Below are 20,595 nucleotides of genomic sequence, written 5' to 3' on the forward strand. Positions count from 1 at the left end.
ATCCGGCTATGAGGGTCTCATACTGCTTCATTGTTAGTAGCTTTGTAGTCTAGCGACGGATAGGTGCATCTTTTCTTCGAGGTGAGAGTAGTAATATTCGATCCCACTTCGAGCCAGTGGAGGATCCATCCACATATTCTCCACATAGCTTCCGGCTCTGGTCTTTGCACTTCGGTCACAAAATCAGCCAAATATTGGGCTTTAATCGCCGAGCGGGGCTGATATTGGATGTCAAATTCACTTAATTCTGTCGTCCACTTGATAAGCCGTCCGGACGCTTCTGGATTCAACAGCACTCTTCCGAGTGGACTGTTCGTCCGGACAATGATGGTGTGAGCCAAGAAATACGGTCGAAGGCGCCGAGCGGCTAAAACCAAAGCTAAAGCCAACTTCTCGAGCCCAGTGTAACGAAATTCAGCATCTTTTAAAATGTGGCTTAGAAAATACACCGGCTGCTCTTCGCCGCTCGCCCTCACAAGTGCTGAGCCTACAGCATGCTCAGTTGACGACAAATACATATACAGTGACTCACCCCCGATCGGCTTGGCCAGCACAGGCAGAGAATTTAGATATGTCTTCAATTCTTCAAATGCTCGGTCACACTCTTCATCCCACTGAAACTTAGTAGCCTTGCGCAGGATTTTGAAGAATGGCAAGCTCCGATCGGCGGTTCTGGAGATGAATCTGGATAAAGCAATTATCCGACCGGTCAACCTTTGCACTTCTCTTGTATTTCTTGGGGGCGGCATGTCTTGCAGTGCTTTTACCTTGCTGGGATTTGCTTCGATTCCCCGCTCGGTCACTATGTACCCCAAGAAACGCCCTCCTTTAGCTCCGAACAAGCACTTCTGGGGATTTAGCTTGACTCCATATTTGCGCAGTGTGCGGAAGGTTTCTTCCATATCCTTGAAAAGATCGGCCGCTCGGACGGATTTGATAAGAATGTCGTCCACATAAACTTCCAGATTCCGCCCGATCTGCTCCTTGAACACTTTGTTCATCAAGCGTTGATAGGTGGCCCCGGCATTCTTCAATCCGAACGGCATCACATTGTAGCAATATGTGCCGTCGGCCGTTACGAAGCTTACTTTTTCTTGATCTTCCCGGGCGAGCGGGACTTGATGATATCCTTGGTAGGCGTCAAGCATGCAAATTAATTCGCAGCCGGCCGTAGAGTCCACCAGCTGATCTATCCGGGGCAGAGGATAAAAATCCTTGGGGCATGCTTTGTTTAAGTCTCGAAAGTCGATGCAGACCCTCCACTTGCCGCCCGGCTTGGAGACCAAGACTACGTTGGCCAGCCAGCTTGGGAACTGCACCTCGCGTATGTGGCCGGCGTTCAGAAGTTTTTCTACTTCTGCCCGGATAATAGTATTCTGCTCGGCGCTGAAATCCCTTTTTCTCTGCTTCACCGGCCGAGCGTCCGGTCGGACATGCAATTCATGCTGCGCCAGGCTCGGCGAAATTCCAGGTAACTCATGTGTCGACCAGACGAAGACATCATAATTTCGTTGGAGGCACTGGATCAGCTTCTCCTTCTGTTCTTTCCCCAGATCAGAGGCGATAAAAGTCGTGGCCTCCGATCGGGTTGGATGGATCTGGACTTCCTCCTTTTCATCATAAATTAAAGCAGGAGGTTTCTCAGTTATGGCGTGTACCTCGATTCGGGGTGCCTTCCGGGCGGAACAGGCCTCCGCTCGGATCATCTCTATATAGCAGCGCCGAGCTGCTAGCTGATCTCCCCGCACTTCTCCTACTTTGTCTTCCACTGGGAACTTTATCTTTTGGTGGAAGGTTGAGACAACCGCTCGGAATTCGCCGAGCGCCGGTCGTCCCAAAATGACGTTGTAGGATGATGGAGAGTCGACCACCACGAAGGTCTGGTCCTCCTGAGCGGCTCTTCTCCCAGCGAGGTGGCCAGCCGGATTTGTCCGACCGGCTGAACTTCGTTGCCCGTAAACCCGTAGAGCGGGGTCGTCATGGGCAGCAGCTCGGCTCGATCAATTTGCAGCTGGTCGAACGCCTTCTTGAATATGATGTTGACCGAGCTCCCTGTGTCAACAAATATGCGGTGAATGGTGTAATTTGCTATTACCGCTTTAACGAACAGCGCGTCGTCATGGGGCACTTCTACTCCTTCTAAGTCCCCGGGTCCGAAAGTGATTTCCGGTCCACTTGCCCGTTCTTGACTACAGCCGACCGCGTGGATCTGCAGCTGTCGGACGCCCGCCTTTCTGGCTCGATTGGAGTCTCCTCCGGTCGGTCCGCCGGCAATAACGTTGATCTCGCCCCGGGAAGTATTGTTCCGGTTTTCCTCCTCCCGAGCAGACGGTCGTGACCGTTCTCTGGACGCCCGGCGATTCTCCTGCCTCGGAGATCGGTGCCGATCGGGTGTCTGCTGATGTCGCTTCTCGGTGTGGGTCCGGTCAGCTTCATGAGTCCTATGTCTCCTGTCGATGGGAGGAGACCGTCGTTCGGCTTTCCTAGGAACGGGATTGGACAACAAGGGAATGCTTCGGCAATCCCTCGTGTTGTGTGTATCCGTCTGGTGGAATGTGCAGAACATAGGGGTCCACCTCCTCTTTGGCTTGGGCCGAGCGGCAGCCACCTCTTGTACGTGAGATCTGGCATGGGGGGGTCGGATTGCATCGGCCCTCGGTCCTCTGGGCGGCTGCTGAGCGGCTTGCTGTTTCCGTTCGGCGTGAGTATGTGCCCGCTCGGCAGGGGCTTCCTTTTTCCGAGCGGCTTGCGCTTCTTCCACATTTATATATTCGTTGGCTCGATGTAGCATGTGATCATAATCTCGGGGCGGCTTTCGGATGAGCGACCGGAAGAAGTCTCCATCCGCTAGGCCTTGCGTGAAGGCGTTCATCATCGTCTCCGAGGTGGCCGTTGGGATGTCCATCGCCACTTGGTTGAACCGCTGAATGTAAGCTCGAAGCGATTCTCTCGGCTCTTGCTTGATGGCGAACAAGCTGACACTTGTCTTTTGATAACGCCGACTACTGGCGAAGTGGTGGAGGAAGGCCGTTCGGAATTCCTTGAAGCTCGTGATGGATCCGTCCGGCAACCTCCGGAACCACCGTTGAGCAGATCCCGAGAGAGTGGTAAGAAAGACTCGGCACTTCACTCCATCGGTGTATTGATGGAGCGTGGCTGTGTTATCAAACTTACCCAGATGATCATCCGGGTCCGTTGTTCCATTGTACTCGCCGATTGTCGGAGGCACGTAGTGCTTGGGCAGAGGGTCCCGTAGTATAGCCTCCGAGAATTGGCGATTGATCTGCTCGGGGGAGGAGTCCGCTCGGGGAGCTTTCCCCTTCCTGTCATCCCGCCTTGGCATTTCATCTGAGGAAGATCCTATATCTCTTGGCTGGCTCGGTGCGAAATAAGGCCCATGGAATGCGACGGTGGGGAGGTGCTTCCGATCGGACCCCTGACGCCGATGTTGCTTGCTGCTCCGCCCGCTCGACGGATGCTTTTTGTTTTTGCTCCACGAGTTTGGCGGCCCTTATCTCGACCAGAGCGTCGAGTTCCTCCCTTGAAAGCGTCACCGTGTGCTGTCGTCCAGCCTCGTCCATTGTCTCTGCGGATGCGGAGCGTTCCCACAGACCGAACCAAGAGTCAGCGGACGCTGGGCACGTGGCGCTCTCTGCTGGATCTTCGAGTGCTCCGGCGAACCTGCAACAAACCGGGCCGGGAGGGGTTCCCGGCGACGGTCCTCCGACGCTCAAGTCAGGTAGGCTATGGAGAAAGTGGCTGCCAAATCTGTATCATGCGTACCTTTGGCGAAGTAATAGCCTCTTTATATAGGACGGAGAAAGAATTGATGCACGCCCATCGAGATGCGTACGTGTCAGCAACCCATACCACGGTATGCACTTGTCAGAGAGCTTACCTGATCCCATACTGCTACAGTGAGAGAATGTTCTTTGATGGGACGGCAGGACCCCCGTTGTCAGGCTAGTCGTATGGCATAGCCATACGACTTGACGGTTGTCAGAAAATGTTCCCATCTTTTACCCACCACCTGTCTGGGGAGCCCGGCCCACCGGGCGGGCGGTGAAAGTCCGGACGCGGTGAAAGTCGTCCGGACGGCCCTGATTCTTTGCGCCGTCCGGGGGGTGCTTCCTTCCGCTCGGTCATTGTGCACTGCTTCATTTGAGCGTCGGAACCCTGGTCTCTACCAGGGTGTCTTTTTACTATCAGATTTCCCTTTTTTCCGAGTCCGGTCGGCTCGCCCCTTTCGGGTGAGCCACTGGACCCTTTGACCTCCCCTCAGCGTTGACTCCTTGTGGGGTTCCGGCTTTTTACCGCCGGATCAGTTACTATACTACTATTGTCTTGAATTAACAACTTCTCCAGTTGTAAACCAAATAAATCCTAAGTCTCTTTTATTTAATCTTATTTATAACTAACTAACTTCTAGTGTGTTCTTGCTAAGTAGAAAACAAGAGAATTGGAATTTCTTATTTGCAGATTATTCACCCCCTCTAGTTGATCACCGATCCTAACACTGACTCCTTCAGCTCAGCCACGCTAGTCTCACTCAGCTTGGCCACCCCAGTCTCCTTCAACTCATGATGCAGTCACGCCAATCTCCATTCCAAATACCTCATGATGCGGTCACTAGCCTCCCCCTCCCCAAGTAGGAAACATGGATAGTATGATAAACGAAGGACGTTGAGCGACTGAGTGTATGGATAAGAGCATGTGAGCCTGCATCAACATCCCCACGACTTGAACATGGGGTTCATGCCTCCCTCATAGGAGATGGTATAAAAGGGAGTTTGTTTTGGCAGACGCTGATACATGCGCATGTGACATTAAAAATACTTAACTTTCTAAGGTTTTCTAGTCAACCAGCTCATTTCTAATTTGAGTGTCGGAGCTGTCGCGCCAAGTTCGCCTTGGCCCCATTTTGACCTCTTGTTGAGTGTCATAGAGATTCAAGGAACTCGCTTCGCTATTGAATGTTTAAGAACCCTCTTCACAACAATTGCTCTATGATGACATATGTTCGTAATCTTAGACATGAATAGCTACTATATTAGAAAATTTTGGCCCTAGCTCTATCATTTTGCTTGACAATGAACCATTTTGTTCTAGATTGGAATTTAGAAGATGACTTCTCTAACAATGGGGATATTCATATCCTTCCAATGGCAAGTCACAAGAACCCAATAGGGTGAGTATTTATGTTCTTTCATGTCCTTTTAGAGGTAAAAACACAAATTTTATAGAAAAGAATTATAAAATCTCAAGTTGAGCCTGGTAACGCATGTCAAGTCAAGCAAAATCGAGGGTGACCTAGCAAAATATGCTTCATATTTGTTTTACCATACTCGTAGCATCTTCATTGTTCTAAACATCCAACCGAAAAGGATGAACTTACGAGCCCATTGAACCGAGCCATGGTCTGTACTGTTGAACCAACTCTAAGAATGATCCTATTAAATAACAATTCTACTTCAATAATAAAAGCTTGTCTCTATAAGTACGATGAAAATAGTGATAGTTTCTTTCATCACTAAGCCAAAATCTATTTTGTGTTGGTCTCGAGTAGGGATGAGCAAAAATTCGGTTAAATCGATCGAATTTAAAAATTTAATTTGATTTATTCGAAAATTCGATTTTCTTTATCTTCTAAGTACCAATTCAACTATGTCCGTAGGAGAGAGTCTGTCGTAGTTTTCAAAGATTTTCACCGGAGTTGGTTTTCAAAGATTTTCACCGGAGTTGAGCATCCCTTCGGCAAACCTCTCTCACCACCCCAAGTTGGCAATAGACATCTTCAGATTTTCTCATTGCGCGACCTCTGAGTTACCTGATCACTCGCCGACCCAACTAACTGTCGACCCAATAAGAAGATTCTCAGTCCGTAATGACCCAACCTGTATCCGACCTGTTCGCGATTCCCTGCTCTGATTTCTCAAGGAGTCAACCGGGATCATCACTAAATAGTTCAATATAACTATTATCTATCAACAAAATTATCCGAAACTTTAATAATCTAATATTTATTACTAAGGCTAAAATCTTATCCAAGATTTGATTAATCAGTGCACAGAGGAGCCCACAGAGAATCTTATCTCGCCATATCTGTACTTGAACAAAATCCTGAACTAAACAGCAATCTTGATTTGCCCTACAAGTCCTCATTGTTGGCACCAGAAGATTGAAAGAGACTAATCACAAAGTGAGGACCTAGCAGAACATGGCTAAATAGCATTTAATGTTTGATTCAAGGTTCAAGATTTTAAATGGTGTTAAAGTTTTTAAGTTTTAAATTTTGATTAGAATGATATTATTTTGATATCATGTATGATATTATTGGTATGAATTGAAGATAAAAAACTAAAAATAAAATACTACTTAATTTAATCTGTGGACTAAGATAGATAACATTATTTTCATCATAAATTTGATTTTGATTGGTAAGAACATTATACAAGAAACAGATAAAGAATAATCTTTCTTCGTTAATCAATAATATAGACAATGACTACTCTATTTGGTTGACCCACTCTATTTATGACCCTCATTCGATCCACCAACCTCAACCTATCTAGCCTACTCAAATAAAATAAAAAGTAGTAATCATGTAACAAAGATTAGAACGATAATAAAGAAAAAATAATTCTATAAAAAATTGATATTTTAAACTCATTTTATAATCAAACATAAAATTATTGATGAGAGTTTATGTGGGATAGAACTGAATGACCAATCCTATGAACCAAGAGCAATTAATATTGAACCATATATAACCTGATATATAATGAAATGACAAAAAAAATTGAGATTAAGTGAGTTACTCTAGCAAAATTTAGATATCATGATTATTCCAAGGAGCAATCAAAATCATATAAACATTGAAAAACTTTACTATTTTTGAGTCACATCTTTCCAGAATTTGGGATATACATCATACAAGCAACGATAATATAGTTTTTGAATACATTTAAACTTTTCTAATTCCACAGTACATACCATTCTTGATTCTTTCCTATTCTACCTTTCTAGCTCTAATAACAATCTGGTAACTATCATTATCTTTCAATAGAAACAAAGTTAAATCGATAAGCTGCACTTAAACAATATTACACTGTTCAAAGTTGCATCATGGTTTAGAAGCCCAAACATAATTGTACATTTACAGAAAGCTTGCAGATTATTGGACAAGTACTGAAGATCCTAACTTCTGTTAGGATTTCAAGGCACTTAAATAAATACGCCCAACTTCTCTATAATGGACCAAAATACTACCATGTTCTACAATAGCAATATTGTATAAACAATAACCAAAAGTTAAGATTTTAGTAGATCTATGTTTAAGAAGCTTGCAATGTTACTTTATGGGCATTTTACCAAAATGAATCCTTCATAATTGGTGATATATATTTAAGGCACCAAGTCAATTTTTTCCACATAAAACCCTTAGCTATCAATTTTATCTCCAAAAGGTAGAACAAGGTAATTTGTGAACCAACTTCTATAGTAAAAATCATAAATTTCTTCTATGTTTAATATTAGGACACCTCAAATTCAACATTTTAAATTTCAATAGTTTTACTACAAGTACATTTGTAAATCAATTCGTGACACATTTTCCAAAGAGCAAACTGATTTACGAATAGACTAGCCCCTGTGATAATCACAAATCATATTAAGTTTAGCTGTAAAACATCCCAAGATCAACATTCTCAGTTTTTGGGTAGCAAAAATGTATTTTTAGCCCTCAATCTTGTCGCAAGTTATGCTATTTAGAAGGAGAAATCACAGTCAAAGGCATTATTAAAAAAAGATTTTGGAACACCTTTTAGAACAAAAAATTATAAAGACTTTATTGGTTTCATCTAAGTTAGTAAGTGATGATGTTAGCTAGCTGATAAAGCTAGGGTGCTCCTCTCACTTGAACAAGAATGGTGAACCATGATATCTCTATATTTAGTGGATGTTGCTTTGCAAAATCATTAATTATTAAAGAAACATATCGACATGTTATCAAAACTAGACAAAACAGACTTGCCACCCTTTTGATACAATAGACATGAAGTGGCATTCTGAAACTAGGCAACCCTGGTTCCAAGTGCAGTGGTTCATAACATCTAAATATCAGAAGCTGTCTCTCTACCAAATGACTATGCAACTTAAGATGGTGCCCAGATGTACACCGATAGTTGCCCTGGTGTACAAGATTGTCTATAATTTTTGGTACAGATGGACATAATAGATGTGAACATGGAGCAAGAAGTATCATAAGAATTAGAAAAGAACTCATTCTCCAAAATTGAGCAATTCTAAAGATTCCACAGAACAGTTCAAGTTCAGAAATAAGTCATGTGCACTATTTTAATTATGTTAAGTCTTTTTAAACTGAAAATTTTCTATTTTGAATTTCTTAAAAAAGATCATAAAAATTTTACAAAAAAACTCATATCATCAATCTTTTAAAAAAACAATCATGTTTTGATCTTGGAATTGGTCCTGATATGCTTTGTTTTTGGGCGATTTATAACAGAATTCTTTATACAACCTGTTTGTGGCTACTGTTTCCACGTGATAATATCCAGTCTGCTGTGCCGACACATTACATTCTGCGTATACCTTTTTCTACAACAATTTCAAACTTGAAGATATCTTTTTTTTTATATGAAAATAAACGGATGAATCCAAACGATGAGCAAATAAAATAAGTGGAGAAGGGAATCTCTGCGCCCAGAAACAAGGGCGGGCAGGTCTGTCAGTTAAAAACCTGCGTACAGGTGCTACAAATACCGAGAACAAGACCCACTACAGTAGTGATCCAACTTTGACTTCATCTACACATGCAATTCATCCATTTATTCTCACATAAAAAAAAGATGATATCTTCAAGTTTGAAATCGGCGTAGAAAAAACTATACCACTGCCGCACTGCGGAATGTAATATGCCGGTACAGCAGAGACGGGATATTATCACGTGGAAATAGTAGCCACAAAAAGGTTGTGCAAAGAATTCTGTTAGAAATTGTCCAAAGAACAAAGCATATCCGGCCCAATTCCAAGATCAAAACATAATTGTTCTTTTGAAGAGATTGATGATATGAGTTTTTTTGCAAAATTTTTATGACCTTTTTTTTAAAAAAAATCAAAATAGAAAATTTTCAGTTTAAAAAGAATTAACATAACTAAAATAGTGCACATATGACTTGTTTCTAAACTTAACTGTTCTGTGGAACCTTTAAAATCCCTCAATTTTAGGGAATGAGTTCTCCACTTTCTAATTCGATACTTCTTGCTCCATGCTCACATCTATACCACCGCGGAATGTAGTATGTCGGCATAGCAGACTGGACATTGTCACGTGGAAACAGTAGCCACAAACAAATTGCGTAAAGAATTCTTTTAGAAATCGGCCAAAGAACAAAGATCAGGACCATTTCCAAGATCAAAATTTGAAAGATTAAGAAAGCTAAAGCATCGAATCAAACAATAATAGATCTGGAATTATACAAGGCGAAATTTGAACAAGCAAAGCAGAATCAACTTTTATACTAAAAAGTAGCATTTTGTTACCTCAAGTTTGATTCAGTTCAGGCTTTGGCGACGGTATGGCTTCTGCTGAAGCTGCTGTGAGGATTCCACCTCGGGGCGGAGACGTCCTTCTCTTTCTTGTGGGGCGAGAAGAACTGACCGAATCCAAATACGGAACCAGGCTTCGACGAACAGACTCGGAGCGAGCCAACCGGGATTACGTTGAGCACAGGCGCGATTCGGACATTGGCTGAGTAAGACCGCTCCATCGCCCTATAGGGCTTTCTGCGGAAGTGATGGCCACTGACGCCAGCGGCAGGAAAGCAGCCTGGGCTGCTCGAGCTCCGCTCTAGCGCCTGGAAGACTACCTTCCCAGACGCGTTCATCCGCGGGCTATCGACAGAAACTCCCCTCGACGGAGGCGCCGCCTCCCCCCGACGCCTTACCGGACTTCGGCCTGTCCTTGCCGCGTGATTGTTCGCCAAGCTGGTGCCCCTTGTCCGGGACACCCGCACTGGGGTCGTTGCCCGGGCGAGGGAGATCCGGTCGTGAACTCGCTTTTCGAAGTCGAGGGAGAGCCGCGGAAACTCGTCGTGGTCGGCGCCCGAGGAGGAGGACGAAGAGGAGAGTGAGCGGCGGGTGGATATGGAAACAGGCTCCGCCTCCGATTCGTGGAGAAGCGGTGTGGAGATGGAGGAGTCGGCAGCGGAGGGCTTCTGATGGCGGTGAAGGAGATGGAGAAGCGATTTGGTGCTAAGATGCGAGCTCCTAGTAGGGGCGGCCTGCCCCGCCTTCTCAATGTCCGGCTTAGGGCTATTCGACTTCTTGAAACCAAGTAGCTCCCTCCACCGGCTTGAACACCTCGGCGCCTTGGGCGACTGCGCGCAAAACTCGGATCCGAGAACATCCGCCACACGACGAGGCCGCTCCGCCTGAGGAGATCGGATCTCCTCCACGTGGGGCCGCGCCGCCGAGATCTGGAGCGGAACAAGCTTCCCGTCGGAGAAGAGCTCGTCAGCAGGCAACATCGCGACGGGGTCTTCCGGGCGGAACTCGAAATCGGGCGCTAATTCCGGGCTTAACTCCCCATTGTCGGCTGACACGGAGGGGTCAGCGTCTTCGCGGCTGAAGGAAATCCGGGGGCTGAGCCAGCCGAAGGCGGAGCGAGAAGGGGCGAAATCGAGGAAAGCGGAGTCTGTCAGAGGACAAGCGGAGTTGACGCAGGTGGAGGCCATCGTGGAGCATCCGACGGCGAGGGTTTCCGGTGGCGAAGCTAATAAACCGAAGCGTCGTGTGATGCGGCGGCGGAGGAAGACGAGAAGCCTCGACAGTGGCATCTGATCAGTACAAACAAATATATAAAGAAGATATATTTTTACTTTGCCCCCGAATGTTTAGTAGATTGTAAGTTTACACTCCTAATTTGAAATTTTATATCTTATACTTGAAATCTATCCACGATCTAATAATTTCTATTTAAAAAAATATTTTAATATCGATTAAAATTGTTCAATAATATTAATTTAAAATGTTCAAAATTATTTCAGTTAAAATAATTTTTGATAAGAAATAGTCTTTGGTGATAATATAAATTAGAGAGGTTGTTTTAATAAATTTATCCAATTTAATATTTATCAATAAACTAATTATTTAATAAAAAAAATCCAATTATTTTCTTGTCTTTTTGCGTAGTGGACTTGTGGGCCCGTCTCTCTACTCCTTATCCGTACGTCGACAGCCACGATGCTGACGGGCCTTCTTCCTCGAGTCCACCGCCGCCACCTGTTCACCCTTTCTTTGCCGTCCGATCTAAATCGGACGATTGATATCGCTCGCGGAGGGCCTTAGGAGAGACCGCCTAGTAGGCTGCCCCGCCGACAGCTGCCCATTCGGCGAAGCGTGTCGATCTTGGCGACGGGCTCGCTCAGCCGTTGGATTGAGTTGCGTGATGGTTCCGAATCACGAAGCATTTGCTATTTGAAAGACTTTATATAATTAAATAAATAATTTTAATTAAATTAGTCCCGTTGAATTTTATAATTAATAATTATAAATAAAAATAAAATAAATGGGAGCAAATTCCAACAACCGCTTTCCTCTTCGCTTCCCTGCAACAACTGCTGCCTTTTTGGTTCCATCCCTTTGCCCTGTCGCGCTGCTGCTGTCGCTTTTCTCTCAGCCCTAAATAAACCACCGCTCGCGTACGAGGAGGGAAAGCCCTCCGCCCGAGACCCCTCCTATGGCGGCTCCAGGTGCCCTTCCAACCAATCATCTCATTACTATGTCTCAATCTCGGAGTTGACTCGACCGATGGTGATAATTAGGCGTTGCATTTGGATTGAGATTTAGGTTTCTGGGTTTGGTTTTTGGTCGAAGTAGGTCGCAAAGTCGACATCTTTGGATGGTAGATGGTGTATCACCATGTTCCTGACTTCCCGGCATGTCTATCAGTCTGTGTTGTCTAGTTTTGCGCTTTCCTTTTTGTTTTTTTGTGTGTGTTGAATTCCATTGGTAATGGATTGTCCTTCGTTCTTTGGGTCAAAGTTTATCTTTTTTGTTGTATTATGGATTTTGGGCAGTGTGGTGGTGCTTCTTGGCATATCTAATCTATATGTTCTTTAGCTTTGTGCTTTCCCTTTTTCCTCCTCTTGAATTCCGTTGGTGATGGATTGTTCTTGGTTCAAGTTTGGCATTGTGGTGGCGCCTTTGGTTTCTACTTTCTGGGTAATTTTTTGTTATCTTCTTGCATCTTCTCATTGTTTGGCATCATTTTGAATAGGGATGAAAGGAAGTGTTTCTGCATCTTTTCCAAATTTTGCTACTTTTGAGCCAAAGGTTCATATATGCGAAGTTTAAGGTTTGCAATATAGTGTGTAATTTTTGTAGTTAGAAATGCAGGTAGTAAACAAGAGCACTGTGATTGCTGTATGAGATTCAGTCATCAAAGGAATGGTTGATGCTAAAGTTGACAGGGCTGCCGAGAAATTAGCTCTTAAGAATTGGCCTGTAAATCTGATGTAGCTACTGATCAGAATACTGAGCCTCTTATAGTACACCCTTGATGATGGAGGAAGATATTGATGAGAGGAGATTAGGGTCGTGTACGGGTTGTTCGAGTGCTAGTGGAGAATGCAATGACAATAGTAGGATAATCAGATTAAAAGTTATGGTGGATGATCACATTCAATGGCTGAAGGAGGACCTTCAACAGCTGAAGAGTATGGATAGGATGAGCAGAAGACCAATTAGTTCTCACAACATGTCGAATGATAAAACTATTGAAAAGCTGCTAGAAGTGGATCAAAGGGTGGATGCTTTGCGAGATGTATTTGCTGTAGGTTTTGAACAGATTAATGCCATGATTTGCTTAAAGAAAGATGTGGTAGGTGAACTTGAATTGAAACATGAGCTTGACGGAGAAGTTAGTATTATTGTGTTCCAAGATTACATCAGAGGTCTTCGGGATGAATATGAAACTAAGTTGTATGGTCAAACAGTCTTTATCAACAATTTACACGAGGATGCACAGAAAAAGGTTTCTGAGCTCAATGCATTGCGTGATGAACTGCATGTTATTTTGGAGGAAGCAAATAGTCCTGAAAATTTTGAAGACTGGAGTGTTACAAAAAAGAAAGAACATTTTCCTGTGAAAGTATTAGGAAATCACAATTTCCCGTTGCAGATTGAGGAAAATGCTGAAATGACTAGAGGAAAATCTGGGGATTCAGGAGATCACACTTTGGACATTGCTCATCTTCCTCAAGTGAAGAAAATGACAAAGGAGGAACTGCTTGCTTATTGCAAAAATGAAATGACAATGATGAGGAGAAGACATGACTTGGAATTGCTAGAGAAAACAGAGGAGTTGTTTAGGTTTAAGAGGGAAATACTCAAAGAAAAGGGTTCTTTGCCTATTCGGAAGGATAAGGAGCTTGAACATATAAAGAAAAAAGTAGAACAATTCACTTTGAAGTTGGATGGACTTCTCAAAGAGGAGACATTACCTCAACTTTGTAACCCTGAAGATGATTTACAGGGCTTTAAGGAGAGAGAGTTTTACCTTCTTTCTGAAAATAATCGCCTAGAAAGGTTGCTTATGAAGAAAACAAACGAGCTTAATTGTCTGTCATCACAGATCTCACATGTAGCAAACCAGATGTCATTCCATTCATCCCTAGAAGCAAACTACTCAAAACAACTAATGAAACTGGAAAGCCAGATTGATGATGAAAAGATAGAATCTTACTTGAATTCTAACTTGTACAATACTGTTTTAAGAGGGTTGATCGATGAGCACCGATATATATTGCAAGATTTTGAGGTCGAGATTGAAGCTCAGCTAGATATCTGTACTTGTGTTTTTAGTGGAGTGATTTTTGATACTGTCTCAAATATGAACCCTCCAATGCTAAAATCTCATGAAGAGAAGAAGTCTCTTGAGGCATTAGTTTTAGAAAAAGAGAATGTATTGAAGTTGAAACTTGAAGAAAACGACAAACTGAAGAAGGCTATATCATCAATTTCATCATCAATGAGTGAAAATGAAAAGTTAAAGACATCTTTTGAGGCATTGTTATTGGAAAAAGAGAATGCCTTGAGGTTGGAAATTGAAGAGAGCCACAAGTTGAAGCAAGCCATGATGTCACTTTCCTCATTGTTTAAAGAAAAAGAAAAACTAGCTTTAGAGGCGCAAACCGTATTAATTCAACACAAGGAGCAGCTTGATGCTGTCTACCAGGAACTCAGCATGCTCAGGGAGATAAATAGCAAACAAGAAGCACAATTGTCAGGATATAAACTGGAATCCCGATCATTGAAAAGTAGATTGAATGAGAACTTGCGGCAAATTCATCATTATGAACTCGAGACGGATAAACTTAAGGAGAACCTTAAAATTGCATCAAATGCTTTAAAAGACGTAGAAGAGCAGAAAATTATGCTTCTAGGAGTCATTGAAGATAATCAGAGGGCATTTTCATCATCTTTTGAAAAGGACAAAGATCAAGTAAAGCAGTTGGAATCTATCACCAAGTTTACAATGGAACTTTTTACAAATTTTACAGATTTAGAAAGACTTTTGATAGACGGTAATAAAAGAAATGATTATAGGTGTGTATTATTTCTTTGTTCTGAAAAATTATTCATGTTCATATGCTCACATCGAAGTAGAACTGAATGTTGGTAGACTTCACAGTTTGCACACAAGTTGAAGAGAATATATAGAACCTGAAACTTTATGTTGCTTGATAATTTGTGATGTCTTTGGGACATGGACAAAGCATTGAAAACTTGATGAGTTGAATATCCTAATTATGCTCCCATATATATTTTATTCTAGCCCTGGATTCAACTATTTAATATGCTTGAGAATGAACTGTCTGTGATGTGTCAAGGAAATCTTCTTCTTCCTCTTTACCCATATTTTCATGTTAAAAGAATAACTGCAAGATTTGCTCCTCATAGATCTTTACCAATGTACAAAATCTCAACCAATGTTTTTTCAGGCCTACAAATGATGTCCTAGTTTAAAGCTGACTACATTGATACCCGTCAGGCCTTTTGGTATACGTTTTTGATTGAGAATGAATGTCCTCTTATCATTTACAGGTTGAAGTTACTGAATCATCAATTGAACCAACTAGTGCAACTGGCTGATCAACAGAAAAAGAAATGCTTGAGGTACAAAACTATGCTTGAAATCAGATGCACTGACTTGGAGAAGGCAGAAACTGAGGTATATGTTTGTAATTATTTTTCTCGTTTCTCTGTGTATAATATTATAGTTTTAATTTACCATAATATAATAGACAACTCGTTCCGGGTATTTCTTTCTTCCCCAGGTTGATCTTCTAGGTGACGAAGTCGAGGCACTTGTGGGACTTCTTGGAAAGATATACTTAGTACTTGATCATTATTCCTCAGTATTGCAGCATTATCCGGGAGTAAGACTGTTTGCTTGTGATTTACTAATGCCTTGTCTCTTTTGAGCACTGAGAACTGAATCGAGTGAGTTTCACACCTCACACTGATTACTGACTTTGAGGTTGCCCCAAAACCATTGTTCTTAGTATCAAATAGGCACATCCTTATTTTGCGTCTTAAATGAGACTTCACTAGGAATCAGATTCCATATGCAGAAATATCAAATTACTCACATTATGTCATTCAACATAATGATTAATCGAATTGTATCTATTTGTAGTTCATATATAACAAGGTATGCTTACTTTGCAGCAAATTCGATAGTCTAACTATTGATTTCATTCTTAAAGGTAATGGAGATTCTGAAAATGATTCAAAGAGAATTAAATGGGCGAGGCAGTTAGAGGCTATGCCAAACCATCAAGTCTGTCTTTGGTGTTTGTTTCTATAAAACACTGGGTTTTCTACAATTAGTGCCAATGATTCAGCTTGAGGCATCAACCAGAATATTCATTTCAACTGTTTCCTTTTCCAAAACACAGTTTGAGGCACCTGATCAGTGTTTACTTTTCACTGTCCCATAGATATTCATATTTCAACCGAAAAAGGATGAAGCAATGAGCTTGCCGATTCGACTTGATCTCCAATAATGAGCATGTATTCTCGTGTGCTTTTTGTGTAACTGTATATTTGTTTACCATAACAAATTTTTCTTCTTCATGTATTATTTTGTTTCTGCAACCCATATGCTCTTATATATGTGAGTCTTTTGTATATGATATTTCATTCTAATATATGAATCAATTTTGTGGTAAGCAATGATTATTCATGTATTTGTGATAATATAGTGCAAATATGATTCTCAAAGGAGGAAAGATTACATTAAAGATATTTCGACCAGGACTTCTGGTCAAAATTGTGTTAAATACAATTGTATTTAAAATTCTAAAATATATAAAATACAATGGTGAGAGACTAAATTTTTAAAAATCTTTTAGGATAAGAATATTTATCCAAAAAATATTTAAAAAATACAGAAAAGAATAATTCATCTGGTGTCTCTACACTTATCACATTTAAAAAAGGGTTGACTTCTCACCAATATTGATAGTCTATTGCAACAAATTAAAAGTTTGACCGACAATATCCACCATGATAATTGACCTATAATTTTGAAAATTCATTTTCTAGCAAATGTCAATGTCGATCATGAATCTATCAAATCAAAATAATTTTTTTTTTCATGTTTTGATGGGCAATCAATATCCATGGATCAAGCAAACTTGTTGCCTACAATATTGAGTTTCTAGTTTGCATGAATTATAGCAAATTAACATAAAACTTGCAATGAAAATAAATAGAGATTATACAATGAAATGAATTTTTAAAAAGAAATTAGACAAACAAATCAATTTGGTTCGAATTCAAAGTCAAATAGAAGTTGACTAAATGAAAATTAACATTATTTCTAAACATAGAATCATAAAAACACAATTATTATCTAAGCAAGAAGTAGGCAATGAATACTAATATATTACTTGAGGAGGAACTTCCAAGGCAAGCAATTAATTCTTGTTATTAGGATTTTTACAAAAGAGCTTTTAAAAAGAAGTTTGAAAGGAAATGATTAAAAGTTGTTTGATTAATACAGAAGAATACAACGGATAGGGCATCATAAGCATTCATATGCTCTTTTCATATGTTTGTAGGGCGCTATAAGAAGCGAGAGAGACAAGATTTCATACACTTCTAAGTTTCTCCTCTTTTCGGCTGAGTAATTTTAGGCACTTTAGTTAGATCTTGTCCACCTTAGGCAAACTCACCTTAGAGCCAACCTCAACTTGCATCTTGTATATATGAAGTAATTAAGTTCATCTCATATGAGCTAAACTCATCTTTAGAACATCACATCCACCTTAGCTGAACTCAATAGCCTTATAGGGCACCTTTATCAACCTATAGGCATCTCGAGTAAACCACATAAGCTTTTGCACAATCTTGACTAGACTTAACTTATACTCATCCATTCTACATGATAACTTAAAATCTGAACAGTGCATGAATCCAATAACCTATAAAAAGATACCTTCTCTTCAATATGTATTAACATATCATTTAACTGAGACATTCCTTATAATTCTCTACACTCAAAGCCAAAGAGCACCAGTGAAAGCAAACCCACACCACTTTCAATGGACCATATGCTCATGCTTCAAAAAGAATCAGTAATGAATTAAGCTTTCATAATCCAATTAATTATAATAGAATTGTTGGATAAGGATAAGATCATTTATATTAAATGCATGCAACTTGTTTTACTTTGTGTATTCAACTGTTTTTGTAGGCGTGCATAGCTTTTCTAAATGAGAGACAAACCATAGTGCAGTTGCTATTTTATATATCCATATGATCAAGTACACATCATGATCATGTCAGCCTTGTTAATGAAAGTTGATTAACATCAGTGTTTAAGTGCTAATTGACAAGATTAAGCCACAAACTTTTGGTTCACTACTCAAATTGTAGAGAGTGAGTTTAATTACTTGAATTCATAAAACCAATTTTTTCAAAGCTTGAATCCCCAAACAACAAGATTAAATAATGAAAAAAATGTTTAATGTGTTCGAGTTGATTCCTTAACGTGTAGTGAGATGATAAGATTTTTTAGATATAAGTGAGGAATGATTGTCTCAATTTTCTAAGACTCCTTGTTTAGCACCAACCCTTCATAAACACTATAGTTTATCTATGCATGTACCTAACCTTCAATTAATCACATTTCTAATGCCACAAAATTAGTGGAGTATGATGAAAAAATAGTATAAAATAATAAGATAACATTAATAAAAGTGTGCTAATTGATTTCCTTGTTTTTGCTCCCTATCAACCCTTCAAGTGGAAACTTACCTAACACAAAGAAGTCTAAAAAGCTATTAGATTAAAGTTAATTAAGAATAATCTCAATTAATTTTTAACAAACATAGGATCAAGAGATCATAATCTTACCTATGCAAATTCTAGCTATGTGTTGTTTTATATGTACATGTTTAGGTCCACACGTGTACTGAGCACTCCTAATTAAATATTGTATTATAGGGGATATTTCATTCAAAAATTCCTAAAATTTAAGTAACAAATTAAACATGAAATTTATTTACCTCATAATTACTGCCAACGTACACGTGGTGCACTCTGGTCAGATCAAACGCATCTCTGCCGTCCGATCTCACACGGAGCCCGTCGGTGGGTGTCCTTCCCGCACGAGCGCGTTCCCGATGCCGTTGATTCACGCCCCTTCACTCAGAAAATGATAACCGTCCGATGAGAATCGAGCGGTCCAAACGCCATCACGTCCACGGGGTGCGGCTATCCTGCGCGCCTTTCTCTATTTAAGCGGCCCGCGCGGGTCTACGATCCGACACCGTCGCATGGTAAATAAACCCGGTTTGACTCGGTTTGGACCGTTTGCGGCTCGATAGCTCCGCCGATGGCATCGATGGACGCCGACAAGCTCAGCTACGAGATCTTCTCCATCCTCGAGAGCAAATTCCTTTTCAGCGGGTCGCCGGCGATCGCAGGAGTATCCGGGGGGAGGGTCCGCATACTCTCCATCGACGGAGGGGACCGCCCCTCCGACGCCCTTCTCGCCGCCGCCGCCCTCGCACGGCTCGAATCCTCCCTTCGTGTCCGCACAGGCGATCCCTCCGCCAGCGTAGCCGACCTCTTCGACGTCGCCGCTGGATCCGGCGCCGGCGGCGTCCTCGCCGCGATGCTCTTCACCAAGGGCCCCGACGGCCGCCCGCTCCTCTCCGTCGCTAAAGCCCTCCGCCTCCTCGCGGCCGAGAGCCGCCGCCGCGGGGGGCGCGGATTCGGCACCTCCGGCCTCCTCCGCCGCCGGCCCGGCGGGTTCTTCCGCCGGGTGTTCGGGGACGCGACGCTGAGGGACGCCGTGAAGCCGGTGCTGATCCCCTGCTACGACCTCGCGACGGCGGCCCCCTTTCTCTTCTCGCGGGCCGACGCCGTGGAAGCGGACGGGTTTGACTTCCGGGTGTGGGAGGTGTGCGCCGCCACGTGTGCCGGATCCTCGGCGATGGAGCTCCGGTCGGTGGACGGGCGGACGCGCGTCTCCGCCGTGGGCGGCCGTGTCGCGATGGCCAACCCCACCGCCGCCGCCATCACTCACGTTCTGCTCAACAAGCAGGAGTTCCCCTTCGCCTGCGGAGTGGAGGACCTCCTCGTCGTCTCTCTGGGAGCCGCTCCGGCTGAACCCTCCGCCGTCGGCGGGGCAGAACTCCTCCGGATCACCGGCGAGTGCGTCGCCGACATGGTACGGACTCTAATATTTATTATTTATTTTAAAAATTTTAAATTCCATTTTAAAAAATAAAATAAAATTCAAGAAAATTCACATTTTAATATCTAAATTCTATTTATTTGAACAGGTGGATCAAACCGTGGCCATGGCATTTGGAAATCTTAGAACAAGCAATTACATTCGCATCCAGGTAGATTATTTATTTTAACTCAAATTTTAATAAATTTAAAATATAATAATTATGGAAATCATAATTAAAATTCCATTTAGGCCAATGGTTTCACGTCTGGAAATTGCTCATCCAAGTCAAAGAACTTGTTGCAATCAGTGGAAGACATGCTTCTGCAGAGAAATATGGAGTCCTCCCTCTTCAGAGGGAAAAAGATCTCTCAACAGAGTCATTCAGACAAGCTCGACCAAATCGTAGTCGAACTGATCGAAGAGGAAGAGAAAAGGAAGAAGAGCTCGATCCCGCTCGTGGTGATTAAGCAAGCGGCGACGACCTCACAAATGTCCTCGCCGTGTCCCTTTAGCCAAACGGACGGCAGCTCTTCCTCTTCTTCCTCCGCAAAGATGAAGCTCAGTGAACCATTGACATAAGCAACAAGCTTTCCTCTGTGAAGATGAGGCGCAACGAGCCTTCCATCGAGTACGCGCGGGCAGTGAAGAGTAGCAAGCCTTCCTCGAGGCGATACAGAACCTTAACATCGACGAGCCATCAAACATGCTCTCAGACAACTAAACTATAGACATTAGCAAAATTGTATGTAATGTGTCAAATTAATGATATGCTAAATTTGTTTAAATTAAAGTTTGTGCGAGATTCATTTAGAACATCA

General features: G+C 42.3%; 3 protein-coding genes across 4 annotated transcripts; 2 read left to right on the top strand and 1 right to left on the bottom strand.

Annotated features, from left to right (window-relative positions):
* Window positions 1–7,496: 7,496 nt before the first annotated feature.
* On the bottom strand, window positions 7,497–10,872 carry LOC122047971. Its single transcript, XM_042609525.1, has one exon. The coding sequence runs from the start codon at window positions 10,854–10,856 to the stop codon at window positions 9,579–9,581; it is 1,278 nt and encodes a 425-aa protein (XP_042465459.1). The 5' UTR covers window positions 10,857–10,872; the 3' UTR covers window positions 7,497–9,578.
* Window positions 10,873–11,620: 748 nt separating this feature from the next.
* On the top strand, window positions 11,621–16,034 carry LOC122047972 (WPP domain-associated protein-like). 2 transcript variants are annotated; one of them, XM_042609526.1, is made up of 5 exons: window positions 11,621–11,771; window positions 12,418–14,628; window positions 15,127–15,253; window positions 15,360–15,461; window positions 15,792–16,034. In XM_042609526.1, exons 2-5 carry the CDS (start codon window positions 12,581–12,583, stop codon window positions 15,843–15,845), a joined length of 2,331 nt encoding a protein of 776 aa, XP_042465460.1. In that variant the 5' UTR covers window positions 11,621–11,771; window positions 12,418–12,580; the 3' UTR covers window positions 15,846–16,034. The 2 variants fall into 2 exon arrangements, with proteins under 2 accessions (XP_042465460.1, XP_042465461.1); XM_042609527.1 differs by lacking the exon at window positions 11,621–11,771 and having other exon boundaries at window positions 11,782–14,628.
* A 2,815-nt stretch (window positions 16,035–18,849) lies between these two features.
* On the top strand, window positions 18,850–20,567 carry LOC122047973 (patatin-like protein 3). The gene is made up of 3 exons (XM_042609529.1): window positions 18,850–19,768; window positions 19,884–19,946; window positions 20,027–20,567. Exons 1-3 carry the CDS (start codon window positions 18,929–18,931, stop codon window positions 20,354–20,356), a joined length of 1,233 nt encoding a protein of 410 aa, XP_042465463.1. The 5' UTR covers window positions 18,850–18,928; the 3' UTR covers window positions 20,357–20,567.
* The last annotated feature ends 28 nt before the right edge of the window (window positions 20,568–20,595 follow it).

This window comes from Zingiber officinale, chromosome 2B (genome assembly GCF_018446385.1).
Source record: "Zingiber officinale cultivar Zhangliang chromosome 2B, Zo_v1.1, whole genome shotgun sequence".
In the NCBI taxonomy this organism is placed as follows: domain Eukaryota; kingdom Viridiplantae; phylum Streptophyta; class Magnoliopsida; order Zingiberales; family Zingiberaceae; genus Zingiber; species Zingiber officinale.

Coding starts and splice junctions, on each gene's coding strand:
- LOC122047971 (XM_042609525.1), bottom strand. CDS start 10,856: ATGCCACTGTCGAGGCTTCTCGTCTTCCTCCGCCGCCGCATCACACGA.
- LOC122047973 (XM_042609529.1), top strand. CDS start 18,929: ATGGCATCGATGGACGCCGACAAGCTCAGCTACGAGATCTTCTCCATC. Junction 19,769..19,883: donor GCGAGTGCGTCGCCGACATG/GTACGGACTCTA, acceptor TTATTTGAACAG/GTGGATCAAACCGTGGCCAT. Junction 19,947..20,026: donor GCAATTACATTCGCATCCAG/GTAGATTATTTA, acceptor AATTCCATTTAG/GCCAATGGTTTCACGTCTGG.
- LOC122047972 (XM_042609526.1), top strand. CDS start 12,581: ATGATGGAGGAAGATATTGATGAGAGGAGATTAGGGTCGTGTACGGGT. Junction 15,254..15,359: donor TGGAGAAGGCAGAAACTGAG/GTATATGTTTGT, acceptor TTTCTTCCCCAG/GTTGATCTTCTAGGTGACGA. Junction 15,462..15,791: donor TATTGCAGCATTATCCGGGA/GTAAGACTGTTT, acceptor TCATTCTTAAAG/GTAATGGAGATTCTGAAAAT.